The 13,270-nt window shown below is 36.7% G+C and overlaps 1 protein-coding gene across 5 annotated transcripts in view; it reads left to right on the forward strand.

Moving 5' to 3' along the window:
- LOC145695080 (acyl-CoA:lysophosphatidylglycerol acyltransferase 1-like) overlaps window positions 1-13,270 on the forward strand; it is a 127,613-nt gene that overhangs the window by 63,553 nt on the left and 50,790 nt on the right. For all 5 annotated transcript variants that reach the window (XM_081771954.1, XM_081771956.1, XM_081771957.1 and 2 more), the window contains exon 2: window positions 8,644-8,773. In XM_081771954.1, the coding sequence (XP_081628080.1) occupies window positions 8,760-8,773 (14 nt within the window). In that variant the 5' untranslated portion in view covers window positions 8,644-8,759. The remainder of the gene's footprint in view (window positions 1-8,643; window positions 8,774-13,270) is intronic.

Raw genomic sequence — 13,270 nt, forward strand, 5'->3', positions numbered from 1 at the left:
AATTCAAAATAATATTTAAAAATATTTTCCGGTATTAGATTCTAATTATATTTTTCTCTTCCGCTTATCGTCGCGACCCCCATGAAACCCTCTGGCGACCCTCCTAGATTGAGAAACCCTGCTTTAGAGTAATGTTTCTCGTAACTTAACTCTTCGCTCCTTATGTAAGTAACTTACTGTCTTACAACGTACTATATAAAATAATTCAGTTTTTTCAAGTATCTGAATTATTCTTAAAATGTACGAAGAGTGACTGAAAAGTTTTAAACCTTGAGGAGACTATAAGAAATACAGATTTAGTAATACCTTTATTTTTCAACATAATCCCCTTGGACAGCAACACACTTACTCCAACGGTGCTGCAGTACTCATCCCAGTAGAAAAAAAATCTTTAGGTTGTGACCACGGAAACTCCGCCACGACTATCGTGACGTCATTATCGTTTGCAAAACGTCGTCCTGTTAGAGCCTTTTTTAGATTAGGGAACAAGTGGAAATCTTGGGGTGGGGGAGATCTGGAGAATAAGGTGGATGAGGAACGAGTTCAAAGCCGCATTCGTGAATAGTAGACATGGTAACTGCTGATGTGTGGCCGGGAGCATTGGCATGATGATAGAGAACGCCTCTAGACATCATTTGTGATCTATTTATCTTGAATTTGCACTCTGTTTTTCCAAAGATCACTATAGTTTTGTCCTGTTGTGGTATGGCCCCTTTGCAGGTAACCAATGAATATCACACTGGGAGTCCCAAAAGCAGGCCATCACTTTGCCAGCGGAGGGGTCACCTTTGCATTCTTGGGGAAAGGGGAGGAGGGGTGCTTCCATTGTTTGGATTGTTGTTTTGTTTCTGGCTGGTAATGGTGTACCCAACACTCGTCCATAGTAATGAGTCGACAGAGAAAATTGTCCGCGGATAGGAGGTACTGAGTACGTTTTTGTTCGGGAGTCGGAAGACGTGGGACCCATCGAGCAGAAACTTTTGATAAACCAAGCTCATTCTTCAAAATATGATCTGCCCGCTCCTGTGATATGCCCAGCCTGTCTGCTATCTGTCGAGTTGACAATCGGTGATCTTCCATGACATATCAAATACCAGGCCAATGTTTTCCGTGGTGGTAGTACTTGATGGTCTTCCAGATCTCTGCTCATCTTCAACACTCTGCCTACGACGCTTGGATTCCTGCACCCATCTTTTGATGGTGGCATATGAAGGGGCAGATTCACATACAGTATTGACCAGATGTCTCGGATGTCAGGAATCTATAGTATATTTCCTGTACAAGGGAAGAAAATGGATTAGGATTACAACTGTTAAAATAAGATGGCCACATCTCCTGAAGGTTAGAGACATGAAATTTTTTAATTAATGACGTGAAATGTGCTATTTTAAGGCACATTTCACCGGTTTTCTTTTTTAAGTTTTCCTTAGAAGGAACGATAAAAGAATGGGAGTTACAGTTGGTGTATTAGAATGGACATATCTCGAAATCCTTGAGATTAAAGGCATATTAGGGATATGAAAATTGTTATATAATCTTATTATTCAAAAGAAGTGTCCGTAGGCAACAGCGTTTCCAGAGATTGCGCCACAACATTCCCGGAAATCCCGCTTTCAACGAGAGAAGAGGGACAATTTCTACTTCTTCTCTCAGTACATGCCTTCAAAGTTGTTAGTCTAATCATCACTGAAAAACGAGTGATCCATTTGAAATGAATGAATTAAAACCCATTGGGCACATGGGTCGATACGTTTTTTTTTTTTAAATCATTCTAAGGGGGAAATGAGTTTAACTTTTTCGCAAAGAATAATGCCATAAACGTATTCTGCCGTGGGAAGAACGGTTAAAATGAGATGCGAGGCCGTAGTCCGAGCAAACGCAGGGGTTTGCGGCCGAAGTGTCCAGCTAGTCAAAAGCTAGTAAATAAATAAATAAATAAACAAATAGTAGTTGTGACTTTTGCTATGACTCTCGTATTTTTCTTTATGAGCATTACCGCATCTACGGTATTAAGTTTGTCACGTATGAGGGATAATGTCTCGGCGAACACACTATCAGGGAAGGAAGGAAGCCGCCTGGAACCTGTATGTTAGGTACCATCTCGTCATTTGTCTGCATGAGGAAAACCCATAAAAATCTCTTAGGATGCTGAAAGGGACGTTAAACTCTAAACAAACTCAACTCAACTGAAAGATTGAGTGTCTACCGGAAATCGAGCCCCAGATAGATTCAATTACTGTGCATAATACTTGAATCATAGAGGTACATGATTCTGTACCATTCATAGGGAGCTCGATTTAACAATTATTAATTGGAACTTTGTATGTATCAAAATCAACTGAGGTTAGAAGGAAAAAGATAATTTTTGACAATCTTCTTCACCACCCTCCCAATGAATCCGCCACTGAATGTCCTAACCTTAAGGGTATTCGAGATATAGACATACTATAATAATTGCCGCCCCGATTTCAACATCTTCCACTTCAAATTCCAAGTTATCCTGTAGTGGTCATAAATCGTGTATACAGTCCAAATTTCAAAGGTCTTTGCTTAAGCAGTTTGACCTAAGAATTGATTAGTCTGGACAGTTTCTTTCATATGAAGAGATTAGTTTTTAAAATATTCTATTTCATTTTTAAATAAATTAATCAACATGATCTTTCATTAACAAACCATAGTCTAAATGACCTAGACTGTCACTGAGTACTTTTATATAGCCTCAGAAATAGAAAAATAGTAGTGGGCACTGCACCGCAAATCTCTCAGGCCCGATCCCAGGCAGTGGAACCTCTATCTAGTTCCCAGATCTCGCATGCAACTTAGTCTACTAAGAAACATGCATTGGTCAGGATATTTTACTTCCCGGTTTCCAGCACTTGCGATAAAGTATTTATCAGGATTCTGAAAGCAAAGGATGAAGAAATGGACTAATGGCATTAGTGAAGTTTGAAGGATGGAGATGGGTAAAACTCAGCAAGCTGAGAAAACAATCTCACGTCTAGATTCCCGCGGGGTTATCCTCAAGAAGTACGAGAAGTAGTCGTAAAGCTTTAATTATCACCTCGAAAAAATCAAGCTGCGACCATGAAACTTGATGATAGTGTTAGTCCTCTGCATATTTACCCATCAATGTGACTCAATTTTCCCAACGATCGATGACTTTGCGGATATCTTTCTTGTAAAAGTCTTCATTTTGGCTGTTCAGGAAACGTTCCACGTCCACCTAAAAAATCGCCGCGCGTCATTACGAAAATACCTGCCATGACATGGTTTCTTCATCCGCGGAAAAAAAAAAACTGTCTCTAGGTGCTACATCTGGAGAATACGGGATGTGAGGCAAAATTTGACAGCACAAAGAAACAGCGTATGCGACTGTGTTCTGTGCAGAATTAAGTGGGGCGTTGTCGTGGAGCTAAAAGACGCCCCTGACCAGCTTCCCTCGATGCTTTGTCTTGATAGCCTCTCGTAACCTCGTCAGGAGATTTTGATAGTGTGCTGCTGTGATGGTTTACCCTTACGAGCGAAATCTATTAGCACCATACTGTGACAGTCCCAGATATACTCAGCATCACCTTGCCGACGATCATTGGATCTTTGCCTTTCTCGACGGTGGGAAATCCACATGTTTCCACTGCTTTCTTTGCTTTTTTTTTTTTTTTTTTTTTTTTTTTGTCTCAAGGTGTACATGCAGCACTGGTCCATGGTGATTAGGCGTTTTCAAGAAGCCATCTGGATTGGCTTAACACAGCTGCAACATTTCCACTCCTGGCTTGCTTCGGCGAGGTTTTTGAATGAATGTAAACAGTCACGGAACCCAGTGGGCGGCATTCTTTGTCATGTGCAAATTGTTGTGCAAGATATTGAAAACTGATCCATAACTGACTTTCACTTTTTTCCACTATTGCCCCGATTGTGGTACGCCGGTCCGCGAGCACCAGGACCTCCATCTCTTGCAATTTCCGTTATTCACAGAAAGATGGCCTGCCACTTCTTCGTCATTCGCACTTTTCTGACCTCACTGGAAGCATATGCGCCACCTATTTATATGATAGTACATTGTTGCCATACACTTCCACCAATTCAACATGGATTGTCGCAGCATTCTTTTCCTTCAAATGCAGAAAACGAATTACCGCAAGATATTCCACTTTATCAATGAGGCGCGCCATTTATTTTGACTTCTAGCGGCGTGTGTCGATACTATGGCGCGCAGATTTCAATGTGTAACAGGACTACTGACATGTACCTACAAAAATAAATAAATAAATTTAAAAAATTAAGTACCTTTTTTTTTAATAATTTTTATTTTATGAGTTTGTTTATAAAATTTAACGAAAGATGTGTAAGTAATCTTTACCCTCTTGGTGGATAGGAATTTGCTTCTCGTAGTAGAGAAGGAATAGTGAAAGAGTAACAAATGCAGGACAACTACCTCTATGCTAGGACTGTGCGATATGTCGATATATCGATATCGTCGATGTCGATATTTAATATTGATATCAATGTTGTCGATATCGATATTGATATTGTCGATATTCGATATTGGTGTTTGACACTATCTCGAAAAAATTTCGGCGGGTTTTGCTTTATATATGTGTATACCGCTTTTTGGCTCGCGATAGCAGCTGCATTTGCATTTCTTAACCGAATGAAACCAAATTGCACGATACTCGTATGAGACAGAAAAATGCCCCGTTCCAAGAGTCAAATTAATACCGGTATAGGGTTTGGGTACTATGTCCCCAACATTCTATGTTAATATTTAATCTCCGCTGTTGACTGCATTTCTTAACCAAATGAAACCAAATTTACACAGGATTAAAAATTCGGTTCCTTTTGAAGATATGCCAAATCAGTGGTGGGATAAGGATGTTTCTACGTCTCATTTAACTTGTATTATCGGCTGCACTTCTTCACCGAATCAAACCAAACTTTGTGCAAAAATTGTATGGGACAGAAATTCTGTCCCTTCCGAAGCAGTGCAGAGCCGGGAGCTATGCCCTCCAAAATATTTATCATCATTAACATGGCTGCATTCCTTAACCGAGTCAACTTTATATCCTCACTACAATTAATGTTTGTGCTGTATTGCCATTGCGAGTGAAAAATCAAATGCCAGTGCTAATATTTGCTTAAATCTAAACAGACAGGGAAACAAGAATTTACTCGTTTTTTGTGCAAAGTAGTAATTTTCCGTTTATTTGTATATAGTTACTAGATGTAAGTTGAACCACATAACTCAGCCCACTAAAACAAAAAAAAGCCTCCATTCTGTCATTTCACTACACAGACCAACATATTCTGCTTAGGTAGTATCAACACTTCTCTATTTCTTTGGATTTGCTTAGTATTAGAATATGCATTATTATGTGCACTATTATTAGGAATGACTTAGAACCTTTCTAAGTTGATTTCATAAGCATAACTGAATAATGGTATAAGACGTAAGCTTTAGCCTAAATTTAATGAAAACATCAACACTTTTAGATATGAGTTTGCACAAAACCAATAACAAGAAACCTCTCCAGTTCATGTGGGAGATGTCATGTCTTTGCGTAAAGCTCTTTAATACAAAAGATAATCAATTTAATAATAACATGAAAGAGATCCCGATTGATCGCGTCCTTTTTCTAATTAAATATTAAAATAGAATACTACAAAAGAATAAGTCCAAGTGTTAAATTTGTAAAGCCAACGGACTAACTTAGAACAACACAAACACATACATCGCACACAATGAACAATAACTGTCTTGTTTAGAAATATGCCTATTAGCCCTGAGTTTTCAACTAGAAATTTATGTTGCATTAAAGTTCATGACACTGCTATTTAGGAACGAGCTTTTTATTCATGGAAAGAAAATAAGTTGTTTCGCATGGTCTGCACTAAGTGATGTATGAGCATCAATTACGATATTGCATCCACAACTAAATACTTTTTCCAATAGAACGCTGGTACCCTACACAAATACTTACGAGCCAGAAGGGCTAATTTTGAAATGTCACTCTCATGAGATTTCTTCAAGTGAAGGAGGTTTTCTTCCATATCTGTAGGCAGTGGTGCTATTCTAATCTTTTAGCAACTGATTATATATATATATATATATATATATATATATATATATATATATATATATATATATATATATATATATAATATGAGAGATAGTAGATGGGTAGATAGAAAGATATCTCTCTCCCTCTCTCTTAGGAAACAAATCATACAAGATAGACAAAAGCAAATTTTTTACTGGATACCACAAGTGACAAATAGAGACCTACACAGGAGCCTAATATAAGGTGTTCTGACGAAATTAGGTAGCACTGCGAATATCTTGGAAACGAATTATCCAAAATAGATGTTTGTCAAGAAGTATTGGAAACACCTTAATCCAGCAATGGATCAATAATTGTTGATAATGGTATGTATGCGTTTCAAATGTAAATAACCCTCACCACTGCACTCATGTAATCCCAGTTCTCATTCTTGATATCTAACCAGCCCATTTGAAATAATCGCTTATACCGTATTCTGAGAGATCATATATTTAACCCGGTAGCTGTAAGAATTTCTAAGAACAACGCTAAACAAACTAAAACTTGCTCGTTCTTGGGTATAACTGGGTAAAATTTACTGTTATGTCTGGGTATAACAAACGGTTTAGCTTATCTTCACGGTCCCCCTGTTATATCAAGAACTCTGTTTAATTGTTTCACAGCCTGAATATTATATTCCAAATAAACATAATAATTATTATTTATGTTATTCTGTCGTTAGTAAATAAATTAAATTAGGAAAAAAATATTGATTATTTTGTACTTCAAAATATTGGGGGGACGCGTCCCTCTCGTCCTCATCGCCAGTGGCGCCCGTGGTTTTCTGTGACTAACAAGTATTCTGAGATATCCCCCATTGAAACGTTTTGAGACCAGTTTGTCTATATCAACATGAATATTCAAGACCAATCAATATGTTGAATATCCATATTTGATGTTGTCGATATCAATATTGTATGTTGTCGAAATTGATATTTGATGTTATCGATATTCGATATTATCGATATCGATGTCAGAAAAATATCTGTCTGTAGATATTGATATCGCACAGCCCTACTCTATGCCTCCTAATCGACGCCACAGTTGATATTTTATTATATCCGTTGATATTGATTTTTATATGTTGTTCTGAAAAATAAATTAAACGAAATGAAAATATTTACATAACTCTGTGTTCATTTTATATGATCACACGCTTGTTAGTATAATTCTTTCAAGTAGAAGTTTTAAGAACTGATGTTAGTGACATCGTATCGAAATATAGTTTAAAAGTTTCCTTCTATATGCTTGTGATTCTGGTACTATATATATTAATGTATTCAACTATATATATATATATATATATATAATTTCTAGTTGAATATTTAGATTATTACAGGGTATATTCATAAGTCTTGCAATATCCTGATATACGATACCTATATTACATTACAATGAAAGCAAGTTCACATTCAAAGTACAACCCCTCGTTATTGGACTGTCTACAGCTAACGTCCTCCAGTTCCTCGATTCCACGTCAAGCAAAGAAACCAGTCACTACTGTTTCTACCTCCTGTTGGTTGGTAAAATGTATTATGAACCAAAACAAAGGACAAGATCAGGACTATACCGGGTATGGCATCAGTTTGTTGCAAACGAGTATCTCAATTTTCTGTTGCGTTTTTCGAGCTGGGTGAAGTTTTGTGTTGCAGCAGGGCGCGCTTTCGTTTCACGAAAACAGAATATTTTTGTCGTAGTGCAGCATACGCTCCAACTGATCGGAATAAAGGTCGACATTGAAGATATGACCGTTAGGAATGAACTCGAAGTAAATTACCTTTTCATAGTTTCACCACACACACAGAGCGCAACTTTGTTCGAAACGGTTCTGATTGACAACTTGTTCTCAAAGTTAGTCCTTGCTTAACCACTGATTTGCACATTCGGATTTCAGAAAAACATTCACTTTTCGTCACATTTGACTGTGTGTTTCAGGAAACTCACACTATGCGATTTTGCAGCAGTTGTCGGCACACATTCACTCTCCTTTGAGCTTGAGTTGAAGAAGGCAAACTCAAATGGCATAATACGGCCGCTCCTGATAGTTTTTCCAAGATCATGAAGGTGACGTACTACTACAGTGGGTTGGGACATGTCAAGTTAGTTTGAAAATTGTCATGTGTGGTGGATCGATTTTCCTCAATGGTGTGCCGTATCACCTTATAACCTATTACTTAGGGACAGCCAGGCCTTGTCTGTCTGATCTTCGACATTTTTACAACCTGCACGAACTTTCTGTAACCAACGAGTTGCTGTGCTGTGGTTCATTTCACCTTCCCCGTTTGCAAGACATACGTTTTGGGTTGCTGTTGCCGTGCTATGCCCAAGTTGGAATTCATACAATAACAGTTAAGTATCAGATGTTGCAGAACACTCATCGTCACTGCCACTATAAACTAACTGAAGATACTGACGGAATGGCAGGCTCCCTGTTAAATAGTCAGAGTTGTGGAAACATTGCAAGACTTATGACTCTACCTTGTAAAATAGTAACTAATAAATTAATAAACAGAAAATAATGTGATTTTTTCTCTCTTTCTTTCTTTAGAGCTGTCTTCATGATGGCTAGAAAAATCTAGTTAAATGGCCAATCTTTTCAAATCGAAGAACAGGCTTCTATGATAATATCCTGCTGTTCAGGGATCCAACAGCAGCTAGCCAAATATGGACCATTACAGGTAAACATGTTTGTTAAGGCAGTAAATACATTCTTTTAAATAATTTATTACCGAGATAAAATTTTAATCGTAATTAAAGAAACATCTCTGTTTTTTGCATGTTTGCTGTATTGAAGTAATTTTGGACTTCTGTTAGGCACCCTGTCTAAAGATTGTAAGTGCAATAATAATTTAAAAATGTACTCATCTGCAGCACAGTGACCTACTTTCCGTTATTTAATTATTTATTTGTTTATGTGTTACATTTATAAAACTCTTTTTTTCGTTCCCAGCGACTTTCAGCTAGCTGGGAACTTCACCCCCAGACCCTCATATTTACCATATCCATAATATATCTCTAATTTAAAAGGATTTTGACATATGGTCATCTTATTATAACAGTTGCAATCCCCACTCTTTTTCTTCCCTTCTAAGAGAAACATCAGAAAACGATAGACACATCTTTAATTAATATATCTTTACTCTTAGGGGATTTCGAGATATAACTGTTATTTCAACAGTAACAATCCCCACCTTTTTGTCTTTCGCTCTAAGGGAAACATGAAAAAACGCTGAAACATCTGTAATTATTTTAAATTAAGTCTTAAACACCAATTTTCATGCGCTAACCGTGATTTCGAGATATGACCTTATTTTAACATTTAATACCTCTAGTCTTCTTTCCCTTTCTTCTTTCCTTGTACGGGAAATATCAAAAAATGATGAAACACGTCTGTGATTGTTTAAAATGAAAAGTCAAAATATCAAATTTCATGTCTCTAACTTTAATGGATTTTTAAATATGGCCATCTTATTATGATAATTGTAACTCCACTTTTTGCTTCTTTCTAGGGCAAATATTAAAAAAAACGGTAGAAAATATGTTTAATTATTTTAAATGAGAAGTCGAAATACCGAATATTACGTTTCTAAGAGATTTCAAGATAGTAATTGTAATCCCCATCCCATTTTCCTTCTCACGCCCTTTTCTTCTCATCTAGGTCAAATACTATTTAAAAAAACACTTAAAAATGTGTCTAATTATTTTAACTGATACTAATTTTCAAGTCTATAATTATACTAAATTTCATGTCTCTAATCTTTAGAGATTCAGAGATCTGGATATGTTACGATAATTTCAATCCCTTTACCCTCTTCGTCGAATTTCCAATAATTCTTCCTTAGTGGGACCTTACATCACAAATCCAATCCCGTATCCAAATTTCAAGTTTCTATCTTAACTGCTTTGGCCTGTGCGTTGATCGGTCAGCCATAAGTTGCGGGACTATTTCGAATAAAATAGTTAATGCCAGAAACAGTTAATACCACTTTCATTTTCTGCGTACATCCCTTCCCACCCCATAAACTATTGGAACCAGTCGAAGAGGTTCTAGGACTCCCTAGGAAAGTCGTTGACTGGAATGCTGTTCAGTACCGCCGTCACATTCACTTGGCTTGATGCAATATTCTCAAAATGCTTCCCTTGAGAGCAGATTTGAGCTTAGGGAAAAGCGTGAAGTCCGCTGATGCGAAATCAGGCAAATATAAGGGTATTCAAAGACCCTAACTCTTCACCAAAAACTACTGTGTGCCAGTGCACTTTGCTTCGACTGAAACAATCATATCCATACAGTTTCAATAGCGGTTTTACTGCATTTAACACAACTTCGGTTTTACTGCGTTTAACACAACTTAATTGGAGCACATTGTTTCACTTTCTGAACGCTGACAACCAAGGAAAAAGAGAATGTGACGGGAGTACTGAACAGCATTCCAGTGGACGACTTTCGTAGGGCGTTGCAGAGCTTCTACCACCGGTCCTGCGAGTGTATGGATTGTTTCCGATGTCCATTAAGTGGAAGTCCATATAAAACCGAGGGATGAGTGTGCTTACATTCCTCGCTGTCTCGAAAGGGATAATACAAAGGGTTAATCAATAACACTAGTTAACAAATTTAAACTTTTTGTTTGTTACATGAGAAAAATCACCTGATCTTAAAGGAACTTTTTGCGCTGAATTCGAATATGCACTCGGTTTCTCTCCATCACGTACAGTTTTCCCGTAACAGAGGGATTTTCGGGAAATTCCCTCAAAAATTCCCTTTTTCAGATATTTTATTCCCCTAGCTCCTGTCCCCTTACATATAGTAACATAGAAATTATACCTAAGTATACCTTGATTTATATTTAATAAACCCTAAAAGTTTCGTAAAAATCGCTTTGTTCTTTCTAGAGAAATAAATATATTTGTATGTATACTGTGTGCACTGTTTATTGCACCTGATAGCAATGTGAACTTAATGACCTAGTCCGTGATTTGCACCTGACAAAACAAGAGGCGGAACTTCTGGGATCAAGGCTCCAGCAGTGGAACTTATTGGATGCAGAAACGAACATATCAGTGTACAGGAAAAGGCATGTTATATTTTCAAGCTATTTCTCAATGCAAGATAATGTGTGCGTATGTACGGATATAAATGGGTTGATGGCGGAGCTAGGAATTCCTTACGTTCCAGAAGAATGGAGGTTATTTATCGACGCGTCAAAGGTCAGCCTTAAAGCTGTCCTTTTACATAATGGAAATAAAAAACCTTCTATACCACTTGCGCACTCAGTGAAGATTAAGGAATCCTATGACACCATGTCAACTTTGCTAAATCTTATAAATTACAAGGACCATTGTTGGCAAATATGTTGTGATCTCAAGGTAGTTGGTATTTTATTAGGACTGCAGTGCGGTTACACGAAGTACCAATGTTTTTTATGTTTATGGGATAGCCGAGCTGATGACAAACATTATGAAGTAAAGGAATGGGAACCTAGAGTGAATTACGTACCTGGAGAATGCAACGTCAAATACGCTCCTTTGGTAGATCCTAATAAGATATTACTACCGCCACTTCATATCAAGTTAGGACTTATGAAAAACTTTGTCAAAGCCATGGACACATCTGGTGAAGGTTTCAAGTATTTGCGAGATAAGTTCCCTAACCTGAGTGATGCTAAGATTTCAGCGGGAGTGTTTATTGGTCCCCAAATTAGGAAATTAATGCTTGATGATAGCTTTGACAGCAAGTTAAACAGTGCTGAGCTAGCTGCCTGGACAGCATTTAAGTGTGTTGTGCACAACTTTCTGGGCAATAACAAAGCTGAGAGTTACACAGAAATCGTACAGGACATGATACAGAAATACAAAGAGTTGGGTTGTAGGATGTCTTTAAAAATCCACTTTTTGCACTCCCACCTCAGCTTCTTTCCTGCTAACCTAGGTGCTCTCAGCGACGAACAGGGGGAAAGATTCCACCAAGATATAATGGCAATGGAGAAAAGGTACCAGGGACGATGGGATCCTTCAATGATGGGGGACTATTGTTGGGGTCTTGTTAGAGAATGCAACATTTCTTACAAAAGAAGGAAGTAGTGTACGTTTTTGTAACCCAATGGAAGTTTCATATATTGTGATATTTTTAATTGTCTTTTCATGACCTTTTGGTACATTTGTATTATTGTTTATTGTAAATTGTCACACTTGTAAATTATATTGTATTATATTTTATATATGTGTTTGTGGTAATAAAGCAAAACGTTATACCTCAACTTAAGAGATCTGAAAGCATTACTATAAGGTGCAATAAACAGTACACACAGTATACATACAAACATATTTATTTCTCTAGAAAGAATAAAGCGATTATTACGAAACTTGGAGGGTTTGTTAAATATGAATCAAAGTATACTTAGGTATAATTTCTATGTTAGTATATGCAAGGGGACAAGATCTTGGGGTGTAAAATAAACGAAAAGGGAAATTTTTGAGGGATTTTCCCGAAAATCCCTCTGTTACGGGAAAATCGTGCGTGATGGAGAAAAACCGAGTGCATATTCGAATTCAGCGCAAAAAGTTCCTTTCAGAACAGGTATTTCCTTTTATGTAACAAAACCTTTGTTAACTAGTGTAATGCATAGTCGAAGATACTACTTCTCCTCCCACTTCTTATTTTGGGAAATAACTCAACAAGAAATAATTCAATAATAAGAATTCAACAATATAATAATTTAGGAAAGCAGGATATTTGATTCAAAATGTTATTGAATGACATAATTGTTACTTAAGACTTTTTTATATTATGCAAAACTTTTTGTGCCAGACTATTTAATTGTCAAGGCATGTAATCAGATTTCTGGCCGTAAGAAAACGAAAAATAAATGTTAATATTAATATTAAAAATAAATATTAATTTATTAAACAACTTTTATAGGTAATATATGAGTTACTTCATAACTTTTTATTATTCTTAAGTCATTCAATAACTTCAACATAATTAATAATAATAATAATAATAATAATAATAATAATAATAATAATAATAATCTATATATTAAAATGCTAGGTTTATATGTTTGTGATCATGAAAAGTTTGTCTCCACTCTTTTCGACAATGAGATCTCAAAAACCACAAGCGCTAGAAACGTGCCGTTTCCGCTGGACGATTCAACATTTTGTGTAGATTGTTCAAA

The sequence above is a fragment of the Thermobia domestica genome, chromosome 9, assembly GCF_964235325.1.
Source record: "Thermobia domestica chromosome 9, izTheDome1.hap1.1, whole genome shotgun sequence".
NCBI classification, from domain to species: Eukaryota; Metazoa; Arthropoda; class Insecta; order Zygentoma; family Lepismatidae; genus Thermobia; species Thermobia domestica.